Source organism: Podarcis erhardii (assembly GCF_964252035.2).
Source record: "Podarcis erhardii genome assembly, chromosome: 2".
Lineage (NCBI taxonomy): Eukaryota > Metazoa > Chordata > Lepidosauria > Squamata > Lacertidae > Podarcis > Podarcis erhardii.
In genome coordinates this window covers 111,094,020-111,118,111 of record NC_138498.1, presented here as the reverse complement: position 1 = coordinate 111,118,111, position 24,092 = coordinate 111,094,020, and the positions used below count along the sequence as shown (strand labels likewise).

The following is a 24,092-nucleotide window of genomic DNA, read 5'->3' as shown; positions in this document are numbered from 1 at the left end:
TGGAAGAAAGGATTTAGCCCCAGATGAAAGGCTGTTTTATTACGCTTTACTGGCTATAATTTTCTCGCTGCCCAACGCCACCGGATGAGCTCCCTTATCACTAGGCAGAAGCACCTCCATTTTAATGGAAACACTCCTCTGTGTCACTGGATACCAGGCGACCTCCTTCCCATAAAACCATCCCATTTGTTTTGTTCCCATAAAACCATGCGATCGCTGGCACTCCTGCCTCGGGCAGCCGGTGAAGTCGCTAAGAAGCAGCTACAATGGAGCCGGTTCTAGCTGCCCCCTGGAAGATCATCTTCCCAGCAATCCTGTGCCTTGCGGAAACTGGTAAGACCTCCTGGATTTGCAGCCAAATCTGGTGCATATTTACTTGGAAGCAACTCCTGCTGTGGTCAATGGATCTTGCTCCCATGTAAGTGTGCTTAGGATTTCAGCCTGTTTGTGTGTGTGTGTGTGTGTGTGTGTGTGTGTGTGTGTGTGTGTGGCAGAGGCCAGAATTTTTGACACACAAGCTGCAGACAGTGTAGTGTAGTGATTACAGTCGATGGACTAGAACTCGGGAATTCAACCCCCTACTAAGTCTGGAAGCTCTCTGGGTGACCTTCGGCCAGTCACCAACTCTCAGACTAACCAACCTCATGGGGTTGTTATGAGGATAATACGGAAGGGAAAGTGATCTATGCCACCTTGAGCTCTTGGAGCAAATGTGGAGTGTCAATGCAATAATAAGCAAATGAAAGCCGTCCCTCCCACTGGGCAATGTGGAGCAGGCTGTCTCATGCAGCAGATTTGGGGGACCATTCTAGGGAGCCTTCACCTGTTGAGTTGGATAGCTCAGTTGGTTAGAGCATGGTGCTGATAATTCCAAGCTTGCAGGTTCAATCCCCATAAGGGACAGCTGCTTATTCTTTGATTGCAGAGGGTTAGACTGGATCAGGGTTTCCCAAACTTGGGTCTCCAGCTGTTTTTGGACTACAGCTCCCACCATCCGAAGCTAGCAGGACCATTGGTCAGGGATGATGGGAATTGTAGCCCAGACCAGCTGGAAACTCAAGTTTGGGAAACATTGGGCTAGATGATCCTCTGGGTCCCTTCCAACAAGGTTGTCTTATATCGTTGTTTGTCTAGCTCAGTATTGTTTATGCTGAGTGGCAAACTCTTCCCAAAGCTAGCCGTACCCGGAGATATTGGGGATTGAGCCAGCATGTGCTCTACCACTGAGCCATGCCACCCCCTCCCTTCAGTATCCAGCTGGGAGCCAGTGTGGTGTAGTGGTTAATAGCGGTGGACTCGTAATCTGGTGAACCGGGTTCGCGTCTCCGCTCCTCCACATGCAGCTGCTGGGTGACGTTGGGCCAGTCACACTTCTCTGAAGTCTCTCAGGCCCACTCACCTCACAGAGTGTTTGTTGTGGGGGAGGAAGGGAAAGGAGATTGTCAGCCGCTTTGAGACTCCTTCGAGTAGTGATAAAGTGTGATATCAAATTCAGACTCCTCCTCTTCTTCTTGCATGAAAGAACTATGAAGGTGGTAGAGAGAATTCTGGTGCAGGAATTTATATATTTCTTATTTTCAGCACCCACAGGTCCCGTTATCACCGAAAGAACCGCTGCAGAAATGAAGATATCACTCAGCATAAGTGGCGATACCGTCACTACGGTACACTGCGCTTTGCCATTTGCAACAGCTGTGGATGTTGCCTTAATGGCAGCCCACATCTCTCAAGGATGTACAGTCATATTGACTCTAAATGTCACAGCTCATGGGGAAAACACAGTTGTTACTGCTGGAGGAAGTACCACCACCACTGGAGAAGTCGGCAACAATGCAGTCGGCGGTGAACTTAAAGGCCCCATTTTGGGATGTGCTGCCCACACAACCACCCCTGACGTCTCCTCTATGGCTTTGGAAGGTTCCACTGAAAGCACCTCTCCCAGCGTCAACAGCGCTGCTTCCACAACCCCCCCATCTGCTCCCTATGCAACTTCTCTGGGTCCTGAGAGTGTTGCTACAGCAACCCAAACTGGAGCTGGGTTGGACGTTTCAGGAAGTGACATCAGCTTCTTGGGGGAAGGCTCCCCTGGCCAGGAAGATTTTGCCTCGACAGAAAACCCTGAGGATCTGACCCTCCCTTCGACAGAGAATTTTACTGGAATGGTGAAAACTAACACCCCACAGCAGGAAGAGACCACCGTCCCACTTGTAAATGCCACTCTTAGAAAGTCCACGGTCCATGTGGAAGGTAATAAGCAACCAAATCTATAGCCCCGCTGAGTTGGCTTCTTCAGAGTAGAATTGCATGTTACTTTAGGGCACTGGGCATAGTTAAATGGCACAATACAGTGGTACCTCAGGTTAAGTACTCAATTCATTTCGGAGGTCTGTTCTTAACCTGAAACTGTTCTTAACCTGAAGCACCACTTTAGATAATGGGGCCTCCTGCTGCCGCCGCGCCACCAGAGCCCGATTTCTGTTCTCATCCTGAAGCAAAGTTCTTAACCTGAAGCACTATTTCTGGGTTAGCGGAGTCTGTAACCTGAAGCGTATATAACCTGAAGCGTATGTAACCCAAGGTACCACTGTATCTGCTTTCAGTTCAGTGGTCAATTCAATTCATCATGCTTTCGATTCAGGGCTGGGAGAAACCCCTGCCTGAACTTCCTTCTGGTCAGTGCAGGCATTGCTGGGCTAAGGTGGGCCATTGATCTGATCCAGTATAAGGTAGTTCCTAGGTTCCTGCTTCTGCAAAGTGGTTATTTGCTTTGGTAAACCCAGAGCAGACTCTCCAAGTGTCCCTGTTTTCCGGGGACAGTCCCGGATTTACAGAAACCGTCTCAGTTTCTGATTTGACCTCAGAATGACCCACTTTTCCTTAGGATGTCCCTATTTTCATCGGAGAAATGTTGGAGGGTATGGAGTTACTTGACCCCTGAGTCAAGGAGATAGTATATAACCTTTAGAAGACATCTGGGCAGCCCTGTATAGGGAAGTTTTTAAAAAATGTTTTATTATGTGTTTACAATCATACCTTGGGTTACAGACGCTTCGGGTTGCGCGATTTTGGGGCGTGCACTGCCCTTAACCCGGAAATACTGGAACTGGTTACTTCTGGGTTTCGGCGCTTGTGCATGTGCAGAAGCACCGAATCGTGACCCGTGTGTGCACACACGGGGTGCTGCGGGTTGCGAATGCTGCGAGTTGCGAATGTGCTTCCCGCACGGACCATGTTCGCAACCCGAGCGACTTATGTTGGAAGTTGCCCAGAGTGGCTGGGGCAACCCACCCAGTCAGATGGGTGGGAATAATAATAATAATAATAATAATAATAATAATAATAATAATATAGGGCACCCCTGTATTCATCAGAGGAATGTTGGAGGGTATGCAAATAGTGAGGAAATGGGACACTTTGGGGGGGGGACTGGTGGGTGGAAGGAGGGGGTGCCTAACCCTTCTTCTGTCTGCTGATTCTCCCAGACCTAAGGACATTCCTCCCCACCCCACACTTTGGAATACAAACATGGGGTTTGGAACCCCACGTTTGCCTTGTAGTGGCTGGGGCTGGTTGGAACCAGTAGGATGCTAGGAAGGGAGACCGCCAGCAGGTGGAGCCAGAGTCAACGACAGGCAGAACCAACAAATTCTAGCCTTGTCTGCCACAAGGGCAACGGTGAGACGGAGGAGAGGATGGTGTGGAACCCTACAGGCAGTAATGCAGCCCTTTGAACACGTAATATGTAAGAAGGCAGGCAGGTGGGGGGAAATGAGGTTGGTGGCTCCATTCAGTCTTAACGGAGGGCCGTGGGTTTGAGCCCCATGTTGGGCAAAAGATTCCTGCATTGCAAGGGGTCTAACCCTACAATTCTATGATCCTACAACCAAGCTGGGACTCAGGTGGCGCTGTGGGTTAAACCACAGAGCCTAGGACTTGCCAATCAGAAGGTTGGCGGTTCAAATCCCCACGACGGGGTGAGCTCCTGTTGCTCGGTCCCTGCTCCTGCCAACCTAGCAGCTCGAAAGCACGTCAAAGCGCAAGTAGATAAATAGGTACCGCTCCGGTGGGAAGGTAAATGACGTTTCCGTGCGCTGCTCTGGTTCAGCAGAAGTAGCTTAGTCATTCTGGCCACATGACCTGGAAGCTGTACGCCGGCTCCCTCGGCCAATAAAGCGAGATGAGCGCCGCAACCCCAGAGTCGGTCACGACTGGACCTAATGGTCAGGGGTCCCTTTACCTTTACCTTTTTACAACCGAGCTATGGCCCAGTAATGGTGGAGGGGCTGACAAGGAAGCAGCTGCAGCAGCAGCAGCAGCTGGGTTCTCAAAATAGGATTTATAAGACAGTTCAACATTCTCACTACTTTCAAGCAAAAATCTGAGCTGGAGAACCCCCAACCCCCCAAGCTGCCATGTGTTTGGAATATGGATCACCTATAAGAAGTTGTTGATGAGTAAACTGAGTAAATTGTTGTCAGTTTAGTTCACATAATCTTATTCCTGTCGTTTTGTAGAGAACACCACATGCCAGCCCAACTGTGGTGCTTTTCCAGGATGGGCCACAGTCCTCCTATGCCTGACGATGTCATTCTTCATTTTCATGCTGGTTGGCTTCCTCTTTTTGGTAAGTTTTTATTATTATTATTAAGAATTGGTCAGCACTGGGTCCAACGCCTGTGAAACCTCACCAGAGCAGATAGATAGCGTTTACAGCTGCCTGGAAGTCAGGAGGACCCTGAAGGTCTCTGAAAAAGGCAGGGCACTCGGGTGCAGTAGAGTAGAAAGCTAGTCTGGAACTTTGTTCCCCGTGCCTGTTTCCCTTTGTTACAAAAGGCTTTTTCCTCCTCCACAAGTATACCCAGGCCCATTCATTTGGCACAGGACACAACTGTCCCAAACGTGAGCCCTGGAGGAAAAAGCCCATAGGCGCCGACTCCATGGGGCCTGAGGGGGCCCGAGCCCCCATAAAAATTCGTTTGGGGGGGCTCCACCCCCCCAATAATCTAAGAAAATGATTAGTTATATTATGCTTTGTAAAATCACAAAATTATGTTGGTATTTTTTATTTTCCTTGTTTGACGATAGTTACCTTTTAAAATACATTCAGTAATGAGTTAAAACAAAGCCACTCCCTTCCACAGTGGGGACATAGGTTTCCAGGCAGTAGTTGATCACAGTGAGGGTTTGCCAAGCATGCCTTCCTCTTAGCACATTTCTTCCTTTTGTCCTGAGTTTGAGCGTCTTCACAACCCATAAAAATAATACAAATTCCTTCCAGTAGCACCTTAGAGACCAACTAGGTTTGTTATTGATATGAGCTTTCATGTGCGTGCACACGAAAGCTCATACCAATAACAAAACAAAAAAATTCCTTCCAGTAGCACCTTAAAGACCAACTAAGTCAGTTCTTGGTATGAGCTTTCGTGTGCATGCACACTTCTTCAGATACACTGAAACAGAAGTTTCCAGACCTTTCTATATAGTGAGAAGGTGGGGAGGGGTATTACTCAGAAGGGTGGTAGGAATGGGTGATTGGCAGATAGCTGTGATGAGCCTGTTGACGACTCTTAACGACTGCAATAGGTCTTACAGGAGGAAGCAAGGGGTGAAAAGGTGAAAAATGGCTTTGTCATGTATAATGAGATAAGAATCCTAGGTCTTTGTTCAGGCCAGGTTTTTCCATTGTTTTAAGTTTGGTGATAAGTTGTAATTCAGCAGCTTCTCTTTCCAGTCTATTTCTGAAATTCCTTTGTAGTAAAACAGCTACTTTGAGATCTTGTATAGAATGTCCTGGGAGATTGAAGTGTTCTCCTACTGGTTTCTCTGTCTTGTGATTCCTGATGTCCGATTTATGTCCGTTTATTCTTTGGCGTAAGGTCTGGCCTGTTTGTCCAATATAGAGAGCTGAAGGACACTGTTGGCATTTTATGGCATACACAATGTTAGACGATGAGCAATTAAATAGTCCCGAAATGGTATGTGTGATGTTGTTGGGGCCAGTAATGGTGTTGTCCGGGTGTATGTGGCAGCAAAGTTGGCATCTGGGTTTATTACAGGCTCTGGTGCCAGTGTCTGTGTTAGGTCTGGTTGTAGTATTATTGTGGGTTAGGAGTTGTTTAAGACTGGGTGGCTGTCTGTAGGCAATGAAAGGTCTTCCTCCCAGAGCTTGAGAAAGAGAACTGTCATTGTCCAGGAGAGGTTGTAGATCTCTGATGATGTGTTGTACTGTTTTAACTTGGGAGCTGTATGTGATGACTAGAGGTGTTCTGTTATTTTCTTTTTTGGGTCTGTCTTGCAGCAAGTTCTCTCTGACCAGGTACGTAGGCTGAGACCCTATCTGCCTGCGGACTGTCTCGCCAGAGTGGTGCATGCTCTGGTTATCTCCCGCTTGGACTACTGCAATGCACTCTACGTGGGGCTACCTTTGAAGGTGACTCGGAAACTACAACTAATCCAGAATGCGGCAGCCAGACTGGTGACTGGGAGCGGCCACCGAGACCCACAACACCCACCCTGGCCCTGACCAGGTACGTAGGCTGAGACCCTATCTGCCTGCGGACTGTCTCGCCAGAGTGGTGCATGCTCTGGTTATCTCCCGCTTGGACTACTGCAATGCACTCTACGTGGGGCTACCTTTGAAGGTGACTCGGAAACTACAACTAATCCAGAATGCGGCAGCCAGACTGGTGACTGGGAGCGGCCACCGAGACCATATAACACTGGTCTTGAAAGATCTACATTGGCTCCCAGCACGGTTCTGAGCACAATTCAAAGTGTTGATGCTGACCTTTAAAGCCCTAAACGGCCTCGGTCCAGTATACCTGAAGGAGCGTCTCTACCCCCATCATTCTGCCCGGACGCTGAGGTCCAGCGCTGAGGGCCTTCTGGCGGTTCCCTCACTGCGAGAAGCAAAGCTACAGGGAACCAGGCAGAGGGCCTTCTCGGTAGTGGCACCCGCCCTGTGGAACGCCCTTCCAGCAGATGTCAAAGCGATAAACAACTACCTGACATTCAGAAGACATCTTAAGGCAGCCCTGTTCAGGGAAGTTTTTAATCTGTGATATTTTACTGTATTTTTGCTTTCTATGGAAGCCGCCCAGAGTGGCTGGGGAGTCCCAGCCAGATGGGCGGGGTATAAATAATAAATTATTATTATTATTATTATTATGACCTAACAGTTGTAGCCATGGGCAAGAAGGCTAGAGGAAAAGACCTGAAATGTGAAGATGCTCTTAAGTTTTAGGACGAAGAGGGAACTTAGGCTGGATCAGGATGTGCAGCAGAGTCAGAGTTGGAAGGGTGTTCAAAGGTCATTGACTCTTTTGATGAAAGAAGCCCAGCAATGACTACAGTAGAATGTGATAAATGTTGAGGTAACCGGACGGACTGCGTCATTTCAGACTGGAGGTGATGGCAGATGATCTTTCCAAATGCTCCTCTGTGTTAAAGAAACAAAACAAAACCCATCCATAGAAAACCAGCTGAGCAGGCTAAGGGCTGGGCTGGAACCTTTCTCCCTGGTGTTTTTAATTTTCTGTTTGCACAGCGTTTTGCTTTGTCTTTTTTATCGGAGACCGCACACCGTCTGCCCTGCAACCCTCCGGAATGACTCGCTCTGCTTTATTCCCAACCTCATTGTTCAAATCAGGCCTTGAATTTCAGTAGCACAGTTCAGTAACTGTAGGCTCTGGACTTAACGCTCTTCCAGGAGGGTGGCTGTTCTGGTGGTAAACTGTATTACTTCACATGGACTTATGGGTGCCCTCTTAATACAATACAACATTTCTCCAATGAAAATAGGGCCGTCCTAAAGAAAAGTGAAGGATACAGGTGGTGCTGTGGGTTAAACCACAGAGCCTAGGACTTGCCAATCAGAAGGTCAGCGGTTCGAATCCCCGCAACGGGGTGAGCTCCTGTTGTTTGGTCCCTGCTCCTGCCAACCTAGCAGTTCGAAAGCACGTCAAAGTGCAAGTAGATAAATAGGTACTGCTCCAGAAGGAAGGTAAACGGCATTTCTGTGTGGTGCTCTGGTTCACCAAAAGCGGCTTAGTCATGCTGGCCACATGACCCGGAAGCTGTACCCCGGCTCCCTCGGCCAATAAAGCGAGATGAGCGCCGCAACCCCAGAGTCGGTCATGACTGGACCTAATGGTCAGGGTCCCTTTACCTTTACCTTTACAGAAAAGTGAGATCATAGAATCATAGAATCATAGAGTTGGAAGAGACCACAAGGGCCATCGAGTCCAACCCCCTGCCAAGCAGGAAACGAGATATTCTGGGATCAAATCAGAAACCAGGACGGCATTACTTCAGAATGTGCATTACTTCTTCACTTACTTCAGAAAGCCCTGGTGTGTTCATTGGGGTGAAATCCTGCTCATTCTGCTGAATAGGATGGCCCTAGACATCTGCCCTCCAAGCTTTACCCTAATGGCACCACTGTAGTTCAGTGAGCTAAGTCAGAGATTTAGGAAGCTGTGGCCCTCCAGTTGTTGATGTTGTTCCACCAACCCCAGACTTGTGTGGCCAATTCTCAGGGATGATGGGGGGTTGTAGTATGAAAGCCTGCCTCCTTCCCAACAGACCCTCATGTGTGTTGAGATGTGTGGGGACCTTTGTGGCAGTTCCTCCTCCCTCAGAAGTTTGGAGTGGGGGCCTTCTCCATGGTAGCCCTTCAGTTGTGAAATTCACTCCCTGCGGAAGTGTGCCTGGGCTCCTCACTATACAGCTTTCGGCGAATGCTGAAGACGCACCTTTTTACCTTGGCCTTTCACACCTGAGATGTGTGTTTTCAGCGCCCTCTCTGTTCCTGCAGCTATAATATGTTTTAAATGTTTTTAATTCTGAATTTTTAATTGTTTTTACCTGCCCTGGGACCTGGGCAAGCAATAAATTTAATAACGCATAATAATAATAATAATAATAATAATAATAATAATAATAATAGGCCAACAACATCTGGGAGGGCCCCTTGCTTCCCATCCTTAAGTTAAGTGATGGTAAAAAAGGTAAGGAAATATTGAGCTGAAGTGGCAGCTGAACAGTCAGTAGACCGTAGAGTTGCAATGACCTGGACTTGGACCTTGGGTGCGCCTCACTGAATATTTTGGAAGCACAGAGTGCCATCACCTATGAATCACAGCACCTCCTTATCAAGTCATACAACATACATTCATATATATATTCCTTCTTTTCCTCCTAGTTTCCATACTGGACAAAGGTTGCACACCCCACCGCTGTGGCGTGCAGCTCAGCTCTTCGAACGTCAACTTAGCAGTTTTCCAGAGAGAAAGAGAGAGAGAGTGAGACTTCGCTGAAATGTCAAAATGAGTCGGCTGTGTAGCTGCTTTTCTAGATATCGGGGTCTTTCTTTCTTTCTTTCTTTCTTTCTTTCTTTCTTTCTTTCTTTCTTTCTGTTTTGCGGCTTCGATATGTTTGCTTTTAAAATAAAAATCCCAGACAGTGGACATTTTCCACCCACTTGACTTTTGACTAGCATATGTAATCAACAGCCTTCTCTTGACAGTCCCAGAACCTGTTTCTAGTGACAGGACCCAGTCTTGGAAACACGTGAAGTTATAGGGAAAGGAGGGGGTTTCTGAAATTGGTCACTGGGCCTGAGTTTCTCCAGTCCTTTCATATATGGTGGTCCACAAAAGAATGGAAAAAATCCCATTAACTTCCTGATTGGCTCCCTTCTCTATGCCCAGTTTTCAATAAAAAGGCAAAAAGAGAGGCTTTATTGTTGATCTACATACAGTGGTACCATGGGTTACATACGCTTCAGGTTACAGACTCCGCTAACCCAGAAATATTACCTCAGGTTAAGAACTTTGCTTCAGGATGAGAACAGAAATCGTGCTCTGGCGGCGCGGCGACAGCAGGAGGCCCCATTAGCTAAAGTGGTGCTTCAGGTTAAGAACAGTTTCAGGTTAAGAACGGACCTCCGGAACGAATTAAGTTCTTAACCCAAGGTACCACTGAACTGTTTACCTAGTTGATCCTTGGTCACACACCATGATATTTAGGGCTATTTCTTTCATTCCTGTTCATGGTGAATAATCATGTGCTTCTTAAGGGGCAAAAGCAGCAGATGAATTGTTTTCTCCTTACAGAGCTTGAAGTGTTTTTTTTGGGGGGGGGGGTGGAATGTACCTGTTGAACTCCTGTCTGTTATGAAGTTGTTAAAGTTACAGGAGCTTTGCCAGAAAAGGGGAGGCAATTCTCATGATTCATATTTTGTTTATGTTACTGAAGACTGGATAAATTAGTACCAATGAGCTGTAGTTCCGGGAGCTTGGGGGAGGAAATTTTGTATTTCTTGATTCTTTCAGTTAAATGCCTTTTGTGGGATTGGTTTGTATTAATGAAGATGTTGTGACATGCTAACCACGTGTTCTGGTTGTTCATGTTTGTTCATGTTCCCAAGGAAGATGAGTATTTCTCAGCTTTTTTCTTTTTTTAACCTAACATCTGCATGGGCTTTCTCCCATGTAAATGTAAGCAGGGTTGCATCTGAAATTACCATATTTTTCTGTGTATAAGATGACATTTTTTCTTAGTTTTTATACATGGGGGTCGTCCCATACAGTGGTACCTCGGGTTACAGATGCTTCAGGTTACAGACGCTTCAGGTTACAGACTTTGCTAACCCAGAAATAGTACCTTAGGTTGAGAACTTTACCTCAGGATGAGAACAGAAATCGTGCAGCAGCGGCGCAGTGGCAGCAGCCGGAGGCCCCTTTAGCTAAAGTGGTGCTTCAGGTTAAGAACAGTTTCAAGTTAAGAGCAGACCTCCAGAACGAATTAAGTTCTTAACCCGAGGTACCACTGTACATGGTTTTCGGCAGGGTGATCAACTTTTCTCAAGAAATTCTTAATAATTTTGGGTTCGAAAAAATAGGGGTCATCTTATGCATGTCTTATACACAGGAAAATACGGTACTTCCATGGTGTGGAGTCCAAAGTACAGATGGGTCCCGACCTCCTAGTTGAAGTTGGATACACTAGACAGTGGCTATATTCACATGACAGTTTATTCCATTTTCACTGAGTTTCCCTGTTGATTTCCACATTATACTTGAGCTGTCACATGATGTAAAGGCCACTTCCTGAACTATAGAGGAATATACACATACGCATTGTGACTTGCCATTATTTTTATTGCCTACAGTTTAGTAATTCTTTATTGTAATTATTAAGTGTAGACTGCTTAATTGTTTTTTTGCTGATATTTAATTTTGCTGTTTGCTGTTATATTCTAATGGATTATTGAATATTGCTCTATTTGATATAAGTTTTTTATTTTATTTTAAAGTTATCATGACCTTTTTTGTATCAGATCAGATTGTGGTTACGTGTGTGATCTTTGCTGCCTATTTGTTGTTCCTTCAGCCTGCGAACTGCCTTGTGCATCGTAATATGCAAATTAAAAGTGAAATGAAAAAATAGAGACTTGCACTATTTTTTTGGGCAACATCTGTTTAATTATAAATATACAAGTTAAGCAGGGCGGAGGCAGGCAGGTGGGCAGTGATACATCTTAGGACAGCATCAGTTCTCTCCCTAGAGCAGCTGCTCACCTTTTCAAAGGTTCCACTGGCAAAACCAGCCAACCAGATTTTCCTCTCCTTTCCTGGCTACTTTGATAGGGCAAACTGTTTCTATCCTGCCACAGAGATAGAGACAGAGAGATCGCTAAGTTCAGCCATACCCATGGTGGCTGGTAATTGTGATCACATACTCGCCAGCTCCAATACTTTGGCCACCTCATGAGAAGAGAAGACTCCCTGGAAAAGACCCTGATGCTGGGAAAGATTGAGGGCCCTAGGAGAAGGGGTTTCGCAGTAGTGATGTATGGAAGTGAGAGCTGGACCATAAAGAAGGCTGATCGCCAAAGAACTGATGCTTTTGAATTACAGTGTTGGAGGAGACTCTTGAGAGTCCCATGGACTGCAAGAAGATCAAACCTATCCATTCTGAAGGAAATCAGATCTGAGTGCTCACTGGAAGGACAGATCGTGAAGCTGAGGCTCCAATACTTTGGCCACCTCATGAGAAGAGAAGACTCCCTGGAAAAGACCCTCATGCTGGGAAAGATGGAGGGCACAAGGAGAAGCGGACAACAGAGGATGAGATGGTTGGATAGTGTTCTCGAAGCTACCAGCATGAGTTTGACCAAACTGTGAGAGGCAGTGGAAGATAGGAGTGCCTGGCGTGCTCTGGTCCATGGGGTCACAAAGAGTTGGACACAACTAGACGACTAAACAACAACAGGAGAAGGGGATGACAGAGGACGAGATGGTTGGACAGTGTTCTCGAAGCTACCAGCATGAGTTTGACCAAACTGCGGGAGGTAGTGGAAGACAGGAGTGCCTGGCGTGCTCTGGTCCATGGGGTCACGAAGAGTCGGACACGACTAAACAACAACAACTCGCTAGCACAAGTCTGAAGGCTGGAGAAGCTACAAAGCCATTTAGGGCCAGCAGGCAATTGATCAAGTGAAACAAAACCTCAGAAAAAAGGTTACCGTATTGGCCTGAATATAAGCCTCACTTTCCCCCCAAATTCCGACCGTGAAAAGTTAAAGTGTGGCTTATATTCGTGACCTTGCAGAATGCAGCCAGGAGCACGGGGCAAACAGTGCCAGGAGCACAGCAAAACGGCCACCCGCCTTGCGCGTTGTCCTCCATCCTCTCCCCCAAGGCTGGGAAGGGAGAGAGCGAGGAAGGGGAAAGGCTGGGGGCAAAGCAGCATGGCTCCCCACCCCCACCCCAATGTGCAGCCAGAAGCAGCGAGGAATGGAGCGGCTTATATTCGGGTGTTTTTCTTTTTATCTCCCCCCACCGCTCCAATTTTATTTGGGTGCGGCTTATATTCGGGCCAATACGGTACTTCTTTGCCGGAGGACAGAAGAGCAATATGATTTCTCCATCTGGAACTGGGCATTGAGGATCTGAAGTCGTTTCACTGAGGTGCTCATCCAGACTTCCTTTCATGACGCGTTTTCCAGGTCCTTGTTTGAGCAGTTTCCAATACAGCGGCGAGATTGCTCTATGCACAAAGATGGAAAATACTGGTTTATAGACGATAGAATGGTTGGATCTTAAGGAATGAATATCTTATGTAGCTGCAGGACAGAGAACCAGAAGCTCTTTATTTTTCTTCTTCTTCTTTAGTTTTTCCCTTTTTTCTCGCTTTCTCTTTCTTTAGGTTTCTCCTTTCCTTGTCTTTTCTTCCTCCTGACTTTGTTCTCTTATAGACTAAAGTAGCTGTTTTATTTCAGTATATTATAAAAAGATACTTTGCAATGGGTGGGTATTTTCGTATATCTTGGAATATGTATCAATAAATAAATTATTATTATTTTAATTATTTATTTTAATTGATTAGACATTCATACAGACATTCATAAACATACACATAAACTTACAACCATAATAACATAATAACAACAAAAAATAGGGGGGGGGGGAAGGATAGGAAGAAACACGAAAGAAAAAAGTTAAGGTAAGAAAGAAGTACCAGTACATGAAATAGGTGGATGATAATACACCTTTGTGACTTCCCTCCACCAGTGCTCATCATTTTTTCATTCAAGTTCTTATTTACATTGCAAATCATGTATCACTACATTCTTTCTTTTAGTATACTATACTATACCATACCATACCATACCATACCATACCATACCATACCATACCATACCATACCATACCATACCATACCATACTATACTATACTATACTATACTATACTATACTATACTATACTATACTATACTATACTATACTATACTATTATAATCAAGACAACTTTATGAGCTTAGTCTAAACATATCAGCATGTTATGTTTAGAGCAGTGTTTACTCTGCTCTATATAAATTAAAAGAAAGAAATAAAGCAGTGGAATTAAAAAAACAAATGCTTGGGACAGACCTGGAAAGCGCAGATCTGTGTCTGAAAGAGTGGTGCCAAAGGAAGTCTGGATGAGCTCTTAAAACGTGTTATATTTTCTGCTTCTTCTGCTGGGCAATGGTTAAGGGTTTTGTTTTGTTTTTTAAAGCATTGATATAACAGCGCTGAACTATAAGCATACTAAACATGCGGGCAGCTTGGGGGAGCAGAAGATAAAACAGCTAGGAATCAGACAAAATGCACCTGCCAGCATACTTCCCTAGAAAAGGCCGTCTGAACACCTAACAGGTGTGCGTTTCTCTTAGCCTGTAGTTTGGCAACTGCGCTAAATGCCGTCTGTCTTTGGAGTGGGGTAACTGGCAAATGGCAACATGGATACATTGCTGATCACGGATGCCTTGGATACCGCCGGGTTGCTGCTGCTTCTCAAGAGGAGGAGAGACAAGTTGGTAGAGAGTTTGGCAAACATATTGTTAGGTGTGCTGGGCTGGCTTTGCTGGTGCATCTGCACTGTACTGTACTGACCTCCCTGGCACCAGGAAGCAATAGCGATTCGGCTGCCCGGAGATCAGATCAGCACCACTGTACCATGCTCTACTGTAGAGTTACCAGACCATCCCCAGTTCCCGGGGACAGTCCCCGGATTTGCAAATCTGTCCCCGGACAAATTCCGTCCCCGGAATGTCCCCAGATTTGCAAATCTGTCCCTGGGAAACGTGGCAGTGGCAGTTTCAGTAGCCCGGAGTCAGCCCGATAGCGCAGTTGGCTCTGGCTGGCTTCAGGAGCTGCTCGCTGCCGCCGCCACTGTCGAAGGGGAACGAGGGACATCCGGCGGTACAGATCTCCTGCCCCCTCTCCCCTTTGTTTTGACAGATCGGGGGAGGCTCGGGAGTCACGGGCAGGTGGCGCACCATTGCCCAGTTTTTTAAAAATTCTGTGCATTTATGTTTCACAGAGTGTGAAAGAAGGGCTTTGCACCTTTATACAATATGCATGTGTGCTTGGGCCCAGGGTCTTTTGCCTCACCATCCCCACTACTGACTCCCTGTTGCTTCTCAGCTTAAAAAAAAAGTGTCCCCGGATTCATTGGAAAAAAATCTGGTAACCATACTCTACTGTTCACTATTTAGGAGGCTTGTGGCAACAGGAATATATACTACATGGGACAACCAATATTCAGCAGCAACCTCACTGAGAAGAGTTAGTTCCGTATGCCGTTTCTTTTAGATATGAAACTCCTACTAACTTTATTTGCAGGTTTGCAAGGCTGGTCTGTTTCTGGAACAACACTGCACAGAAAGTGAAAAGCAGTGGGAATGAATTCATTTTCCATGCTGGAACCTTGATGCAGTCCATAACCATAAGAGATGCTACCGTTAACCCCACAGTGGTCAGATTACTACAGTAAGGAAGTTGAAGCAATCGGTCTCCTTAACCTGGTGACATCAGGTTTTTCGACGTGGGTTCAAGCCCCACGCTGGGCAAAAGATTCCTGCATTGCACGGGGGTGGACTAGATGTCGCGCAGTCCCTTTGAACTCTGATTCTACGATTCTATAAAACTAAGGTTTCCATTTGGGAAATTATAGGCAGACAGCCCTCCCATTTTGAAACCTGGTGGCTTTGCACTAGCGTTATAAAAGCAACACTGATTAATAAATGAATCCACTTGTGCAGAACTAGTTAGTGTCATTTGTGATCAAAACCTTCTCTAGCATCCATTGATTTTCCTTAAGAGGGCTGCCTTTACATGCATGGCTCCCCCCTATCCCCCGTTTCCCTCTCCAATATCAGCTACAACCACCCATTCTCGGGCTGCCTATCAGAATCAGACCCTCGAAATTTTGATGATACTCTCATTTCAAAATGGGTTCAGGGGAACATGTTCAATTACAATGTTGAGTAGGTGACCAGGATGAAGAATGTTGCATAGTAGATGACCTAGGAGAGAGAGACAGAGAATGAATGAATGAATGAATCACTGATATATGTTTAGAGCAATAATAACATGCAAGTCAAAGGAAAGGACCCTCAAGTCCTGGCTCAAAAAAACACCCTCTTTCTGATTTTGGGAAAAATGCACTAAAACATCTGGCATGCATAACTTTCCTCCTTGAATCCCTCATTGTCCCTCCCTTAAAAAATCTTTAACATAGAAAACCTCCATATATTGTCTCTTTAAAATCCTTCTACTTGCTTTTTAAAGTTCATGCAGTTTTCTCTAGAAGTGTCAGTTTTCTTTCTCTCCCCCCCCCCCAGGCTAATTAGGGTTTTGTTTTTCTTAAAGTGGGGAAAAAATCCCCACTGTTTTGGTCCTTTTCTAAGCCAAAAAATATCCCTTAATTTAAATTTGTTGTGCTTTTTCATCTTGGAAGTAGGCAGAATCCATTATTCCCAGGCTTAGAAAACACCTAAGACTTTTTAAAGTAACAAGACAATTGCCACCCCTACCCCCACCCTGCCCATTTCCTCTAATCTAAAATATTATTAAAATTAAACAAACAAACAAATGCCCTCTTTCTGTTTTAACACCTACACACCCAATAAGGGTATATCTGACAATGTCCAGGGGTGTGTGTGTGTGTGTGTGTGTGTGAAGTGCCTGTCTTCCTTACCATGCAAAATCCAACAGCCAAGACCAGGATGACCAGCATGCCGATGAGCAGCGTGGGCCAATATGGCAGAAGGGTCACTGCAGGAGACAAGGAGAGAAAGAATGAGCTGCTTTAATCTCATCTGGCTTGCTGCTGCTTCATCTGGAGCTTATGCTTGCCCTTTGTGGTCAGTGGAAATTGTTTTCTTTTTTAAAAAAATATATTTATTTATTTTCCAAAAACAAAGGAAACATCAAAACAACACAAAACAACAAAAACAGTACACCACATAAAAAAGTAAAAAGAAAAGAAAAAGTTAAAAACAAAAACTCCAGTTTTCAGACTCATGTTTACAAAACTTTCTTTCTTGACCTCCTCACGCTTCCCTTTTTTGTATTCCTCTTTGTCCAATCAGATACAGCAAATCCTTACCCTTCTTTAAAACTCATTTCTAGTTATTGTAATCACTTCTATTATGTCTCCAATCTTTCCTCCTTATAATTAAACACTTTTAACATATTGTTTACTTTGACATAATATAACCTTATTTTTCCACCCTTTTTCTATTCAGTGGAAATTGTTTTCAATGCTTTCGTACAATTTTGGATCACATGAGTCAAAGAGACTCTGGTCATGTGCAGAGTGCTTTGCAGTTACGCTGTGGTCTTGGTGGACCACAAGCTTAACATGAGTCAACAGTGTGATGCAGCAGCAAAAAAAGAGCTTATGCTATTCTAGGCTGCATCAACAGAAGTCTAGAGCCCAAATCAAGGGAAGTAATAGTACCACTCTATTCTGCCTTGATCAGACCACACCTGAAATACTGTGTCCAGTTCTGGGCACCACAGTTTAAGAAGGATGTTGACAAGCAGGAACGTGTGCAGAGGAGGGCAACCAAGATGATCAAGGGTCTGGAAGCTAAGCCTTACGGGGAACGCTTGAAGGAGCTGACTATGTTTAGCCTGGAAAAAAGGAGACTGAGATGAGATAGAATAGCCATCTTCAAATATCTCAAGGGCTGTCACATGGAAGATGGAGCAAGCTTGTTTTCTCCTGCTCTGGAGGATAGGACTCGAACCAATGGCTTCAAGTTACAAGAAAGGAGATTTTGACTAAACTTTCGAAAAAAAACTGTCTGATAGTAACAGCTGTTAGGCAGTGGAACAGACTCTCATGAGAGGTGGTGGCTTCTCCTTCCTTGGAGGTTTTTAAGCAGAGTTTGGCTGGCCATCTGTCATGGATGCTTTAGTTGAGATTCCTGAATTGCAGGGGGTTGGACTAGATGACCCTTGGGGTCCCTTCCAAGATTCTATAATTCTATGCAGAAGTCAGCCATAGGGGTGGGTTGGGTAAGTAATTTCTACCAGGGCTGTCGCACTATGCCGGAAGTTCCCATTGCTGGACAGTTGCTAGCTTAACCCTTTGCCTAGGGTTAGATGGAGTTAAGATAAAGGTAAAGGTAATAGGACCCCTGACTGTTAGGTCCAGTTGCGGACGACTCTGGGGTTGCAGTGCTCATCTCGCTTTACTGGCCGAGGGAGTCGGCGTACAGCTTCCGGGTCATGGGGCCAGCATGACTAAGCCACTTCTGGCGAACCAGAGGAGTGCATGGAAACGCCGGTTACCTTCCCGCTGGAGCGGTACCTATTTATCTACTTGCACTTTGATGTGCTTTCGAACTGCTAGGTTGGCAGGAGCAGGGACCGAGCAACGGGAGCTCACCCCATCACGGGGATTCGAACCGCCAGCCTTCTGATCGGCAAGTCCTAGGCTCTGTGGTTTAACCCACAGCGCCACCCGCGTCCCAATAACACCCCCCAAAAAAGATCCACATTTTAGAAGGGTATAGGATGTCCATCAGGTCAACCAAAGGCCTGGTTAAAAAGGAATGTTTTTGCCTGGTGCCTGAAGGTGTATAATGAAGGCACCAGGTGAACTTCCCTGGGGAGAGCATTCCACAGACAGGGAGCCACTGCAGAGAAGGCCCGTTCTTGTGTTGTCACCCTCCAGACCTCTCGAGGCGGAGGCACACGAAGGAGGGCCTCAGAAGATGATCTCAGGTCTGGGTAGGTTCATATGGAAAGAGGTGGTGCATTAATTAAAACAGGAAGGTTGGCTTCTGGCATCTCAATCAAGAACACACAAAAGCTGGGTTGGAAGGATGTGCCAGGAGCCAACTCATAGCTCCCATGCCTATGCCTCTTTCAAAAGGCTTGCTTTCCATTATGAAAACCAGGGGCTAAGATTTCACAATGGTTGCCCAATCACATATGACGATCCCAAAGACCAATGGACACCTGGGTGCAATATTGTTCACAAGCTTCTTAGGGGACAGAGCTGTGCCCCTCACAGGGACCTGCAGTGGCTATTTTAAGGTCTTAGAATTGTAGAGTTGAAAGGGCTCATCTAGCCCAACCCATTGCAATGCAGGGATCTTTTGCCCAGCATGGGACTTGAACCCACAACCCCAGGATTCAGAGTCTCGTGCTCTACCAACTGAGCTATGCCTAAGCAGTCACAGGCCTGGTTACCCAAAAGGCTGACTTCCCTTCCGTATTCCAAAGTAAGGACATTAAATCAACAAATAGTTTAATTATGTTTCTATTTTAAAGTTCAGGCAACTTGTTTTTTAAAAAATATTTTGCAAACCGCTTACAACAGGGGTCAGTAAGCTTTTTCAGCAGGGGGCCGGCCCACTGTCCCTCAGACTTTGTGGGGGGCTGGACTATATATTTTTTGGGGAAAATGAATGAATTCCTATGCCCCACAAATAACCCAGAGATGCATTTTAAATAAAAGGGCACATTCTACTCATGTAAAAACATGCTGATTCCCGGACAGTCCACGGGCCAGACTGAGAAGGTGATTGGGCCGGATCCAGCCCCCGGGCCTTAGTTTGCCTACCCATGGCTTAGAAGCTTATTTTGTCATTTCGTGGTATATCAGTTAATAAATAGAATGATATTTAGCTAGCATTCACAAAACCCAGATTGTATCTGGCTTACCTGGCTTGGTAATGCTGGATTTTCCTTGGGAAGTGGAGGTAGCCCCTCTGGGGGCAACCACAGGAGCCTTTTTGCGGGTAGGGGCAGCAATGGGAGCGTTCTCTGTAGGTGCAGCAGAAGATCTCCCTTTAGAGTCCATGGCAGCATCTTCAGAGACAGTGGGTGGAATCTCACCAAGAGCGGTGGAAGGGAATGCTCCAGAGGTGGCAGTGGTGGGGGTCTTCCCAGGGACCGCGGGCGATATTTTCCTGTGAATAACTGTGGTGCTTTCACATATGGCTGTGGGTGTCTCCCTTTGGTTGGCTTCAGTGGCATTTCCAGGTTTGGCAACTCCTCTTGATGTGGCCATAAGAGACACTTCCAGGGCAGCCAAGTTGTGTCCATGAGTTTCTGCAGTGGTGTCAACACTTTCTCCAGACGTGGCAGCATCAGGCACCTCTCCCAAACCAATAGCTAGAGTCACACCTGGATCCATGGATCTAGTGGTAGGATCCATGGTCTTTCCAGTTATAGCAATACTAGTCTCTCCGATGTTGGCATTGAGGACCAACCCTGGGGCAGCTGAGGGGTCCCCAGAGACAGCTGCACTGTCCTGTTCTGTGGGCATAGGGCTCTCTGAAATGTTGTCCATGGTCTTTCCAGATGTGACGGTGGTTGCTTCTGCTGGAGGGATGGTGGAAGACCCTCCTGGAACCATTGCAAGGCCTGTAGGTGTGCTAGTATCAGCTTCTCCCAGTTTTAGAGTGGGTCTTTTTCTGTAACTGATAACCTGGGCCCCTTCAATGCTAGCAGACTCTCTAGTGTGGGTGTCACTGGACTTGTCAAGTGTGATGGTAACGAGATCATCTAGAGCAGCACTATTGCTTCCAGAGACAGGAATGCTGACTTCAACCATTGAGTTTTCAGGTGCATTTCTGATATTTTCAGGGGTGTTTGGGTGTCCTGAAGCACTGGTAGCATTGTCTTGAAATACTAAAGCCTCTCTAGGAGAGGTGGTAGCTGTGGAACTGGGTATCTTACCATGGACATCAATGGTGGTGACTTTCCCAGAAGGAAGTGTCTCATCAGGTCTATCACTGTCACAAGGTGTGGTGTCAATAATCCCAGGGAAAGAGGCACTGCTGATGGTAGTGGTATATGCTGCTTCTGAACTGGAGTGTTTTTCCAATACACTGTTAGCGCCAGATGTGGAGGACTTTCCAGTTTCAAATGTGGCTGCCCTAGTACTGGTATCTTCAGAAACACTGGTGTCACCAGGGACGAGACTCTCCTCAGGAGGAGGAGTAGCTTTAGAAGTATGAGCCTCAGCTGTTCCAAGAGTGGTCCCAATAGTTGAGCTCTCTTTTCCAGTGCCTCCAGAGGAGGGGACAGATATTACCCTGGGGAAAATATGGGCATCGTCTCTTGGGTTGGTGAAAGTCCTGGCGGTGGAATCTGCTGAAGAGATGGTCCTCAAGCTTAGGTCTGTAGATTTCCCTAAAGATGTAGTCTCACTATGGGAAAGGATGGTTCCACTGCTTAGAGTGGTGGCAGCAGCAATAGGGAACAATATGGGATCTTCTGTAAGTGTAGTTTCAGGAGTGATGTTGGTGTCTTCTCTACAAGTAAGGTTCATTTCAGAGACGGATCGCACCTCAGTGACAGGTGTCTCTTCAAGGGAACTGCTTGCCCCAGAGGTGTCTTTCTGTATTTCAGTGTCTTCAAGAATAGCTGCCATGCTGATCTGCCCGGAAGTAACTGGCCCTTCAGAGGTGGCGAAGCTTTTAGAGAAAGAACTATTATCTCTAGTGGTAGAGGTAGAGTTTCCACTAGAGGCTTTGTTGGCAACATTTGCACTACTATCAGGAATTTTATCAGTTGCCATTTCACCTGTATGAATGACAGATTTGGAGAAATCACTGCCAAAGGTAACTTTGGGGGCCAAATTAGTCATAGGCATAGATACAGTGTCAGATGTTGGTGTCATCCCATAGTGGCTTCTAGGGTTAGGGCTAGAAGTTTCATACTTGGTGTTTTCAAGAATAGGTCTGGAGACCTTTGTAAATGCACCTCTTTTTTCTGGGCTGCCACTGATTGTGCTGGCGACCTTTCCAGAAGCAGTCTCAGTGGTGGGGTGAATGTCTCCAAGTGCAGTGGCTGTTGGAGCAATGGTGTCAGAAGTGTTGTATCCAGGGCCCCCGGCAGCATCTTCAGTGGTGATGATATCCTCAGAGAGTGTGGCAGTGGTGATTGTGTCCTGGCTACCAGAGAGGCCTGTGGTTCTATCTCCAGAAGAAAGGACAATGACATCTGATGTGGTGGGGGTACGCTCAGGGACAGGGGTAGCAATAGCCCCTCTATATTCATTGGCATTTGCCCATCCATGAACTGTGGTAGCTTCAGGGGCAACAGTGATGATGCTCAGGTCTTCAGAAGTGGTAATGCTAGGAGTGGCTCTAGGGGTAGAAGTAGCAACAGGCAGGTCAGTTCCATCAACCAATTGGGTGGGAAGGATAGAATTGTCAAAGGCAATGCATGTCTCAGGTATCTTAGAAGTATCTCCTGGTATGGAAATAGTGTCTAGGCTTGGACTGAATACTGCTCCTGGGTGACCAGTGGTGTCACCATAAAGGGTGCTGTCCGGAGTGCTGAATGCCTCTGTAGGAGGGAAGCTGTGTGGATGAGCACTGGCTTCTCTTAGAGGTGTGGTCACATTGATTGCATTACCCAAGGAAGGTGTCTTCCCTGTGGGGACTATTTCTTCAAGGGTCAAATTGGTTCTGTCCCGTGGATTAGAAGCATCATCATCTGCATCTCTAGGGCTGACTGTTATATTGGCAGCATTTTCAGGATTATTGATGATGGTGACATTACCGGTGACTGTGCCTTGTGGGACAGTAGTTATGGTGGCATCTCCAGTGACAGTTTGTGTGGTGGTGGTGACATTTTCTCCTGTAGCAAAGGAGCATATCTCCAGGACAACAGTGGGAGCCTCAGTGGTTGTGGTCTGATCCTGGATCCTGGCACTTACAATGGTGGCTGGGACATCCCTAGAAGGTGGAATTCCATCACAGCTAGTAGTGATCTTGAACACAGAAGTAGCATTATCAGGAGTAGAAACAGTATCACTCAAGGTATTGCTGGTACTAGTGCTTACATTTGTTGTAACTATAGTCCTGCAATCAGAAAGGTGACTGCTGAGATCATCTTTTGGAATAATCTTAGCTAGATCAGAGGTTTCTTCAAGAATGTCAGTGTCTGTGGAAGACCTTGTCCCCCGAGTAAGGACATCACAATGGATTCTGATGTCTCTGAGAGAAGTAGCAGCAGCAGCAGCAGTATCCTCTGAGGTAACTATTTCTCCCAATTTTGGGGTATCCTGAAGGATGTTAGTAGATCTGTTTCTAGAAATGATAGTAATATCTTCAGGGAAAGCCTGGGTGGCCATGACAGTATCTCTATGGGAAGCAACTGTGGATGTGGCTCCCATGGTAGTGGTGGTGGTGATAGCATCTCCCCCAAGGATGGTGGTTTGAGAAACATCTCCTGAGACGTTGGTAGCAATAGGTTCCTTGAATTTGGTGGTAGGAATGAAGTTGGTGCCTACAGACATTGCCACGGTGTTGTTGTCTTCATTAGCTACAGAAAAAACACTGGTAGCAGCGGTGTATCTGGCATCTTCAAAAGTAGTAGTGGCTTCAGATATTTTAAAAGTCCTGCTAGTTGCACTGGGGCCTGGTGACCCTTTCTTAGTTCCTACCACCATGGGGTTATCAATCCATATCTTCTTGTCTCCAGACGAGCCAGCAGCATTTTCTGGTAGGTTCCTCTCACTTTGTGTGGTTGCTTCAGCAGTGACACATCCACTACTGGTTGTTTTCCTACAGGATGTCTGCTCAAGGGTGAGGAGCATCTCATTGTGCACAGAGTTAAATGTCCCCGCAAGGTGTGCACCCTCTGGAATTTTGGTGGTGCAACTAAAGGCAGGGGTGGTATCTCCTGGACTTGTGTTGGCCTCTTGAATACTAGTTCCAGCTGAGAATGATAAACTAGGGGTAGGCATATGTCCCCTGATTGTGGTGGTCTCACTGTACACAGAATCAACTCTGTCTTCATAGCACATCTCCTCTGGCGTGTCAGTAGAGGTGTCTCTGCTCTTAGTTGTGTTGATTAGCAAAGAACCAGGTGTGTCCTTGGTGGTAGTCCCTTCTGCAGCATCATTTTCTACTTCTGTTGAGAGCAAAGAAATGTTAGTAGCAGACCCGGGGTTTGGTGTGGCAACCACAGGAACAGCCATGGTGGCATCTGAAGGGGCTTTGCTGTTACCAGCAATAGTACTGGCATTCAGATTTCTGTCCTGTGCTGCACTGTGGGTAGAAGTGGAGACATCTCCAGAAACATCATCTATAGTATTTTTCCCAGTAGAGGGAGTAGCATCTGCAGAGGTGATAGAGGTGTCCTCAGAAGCAGTAGATGTGGTCACAGTGTCACTGGCATTCTCTAAATGAATTGTAGCTGCCTCTCTAGATGCCACAGAAGTCCTTGGGATGGTGACATCTTCAGGAGTTGCAACACTGGTGCTCTGAAGAGCAGAAGCAC

The 24,092-nt window shown here is 46.2% G+C and overlaps 1 protein-coding gene and 1 long non-coding RNA gene across 2 annotated transcripts; one reads left to right on the top strand and one right to left on the bottom strand.

The window, feature by feature from the left end:
• Positions 1-1,812: 1,812 nt before the first annotated feature.
• On the top strand, positions 1,813-9,335 carry LOC309335847. The gene is made up of 3 exons (XR_014153771.1): positions 1,813-2,247; positions 4,515-4,624; positions 9,203-9,335. It is a non-coding gene; the product is annotated as an uncharacterized lncRNA (long non-coding RNA).
• Positions 9,336-14,806: 5,471 nt separating this feature from the next.
• On the bottom strand, positions 14,807-23,809 carry LOC309336495 (uncharacterized protein). Its single transcript, XM_081852302.1, has 3 exons — positions 19,515-23,809; positions 16,531-16,607; positions 14,807-15,856 (listed from the first exon to the last, which is right to left on the bottom strand). Exons 1-3 carry the CDS (start codon positions 23,788-23,790, stop codon positions 15,806-15,808), a joined length of 4,404 nt encoding a protein of 1,467 aa, XP_081708428.1. The 5' UTR covers positions 23,791-23,809; the 3' UTR covers positions 14,807-15,805.
• Between the last annotated feature and the right edge of the window lie 283 nt (positions 23,810-24,092).

Bases quoted from the DNA above. Each gene is read 5' to 3' on its own strand.
- LOC309336495 (XM_081852302.1), bottom strand. From the start codon at position 23,790: ATGGCTGTTCCTGTGGTTGCCACACCAAACCCCGGGTCTGCTACTAAC. The intron at 16,608-19,514 runs GTAAGCCAGATA...TGTCTCCTGCAG, and splicing joins ATCCAGCATTACCAAGCCAG to TGACCCTTCTGCCATATTGG. The intron at 15,857-16,530 runs GTAAGGAAGACA...TCTCTCTCCTAG, and splicing joins TGGCTGTTGGATTTTGCATG to GTCATCTACTATGCAACATT.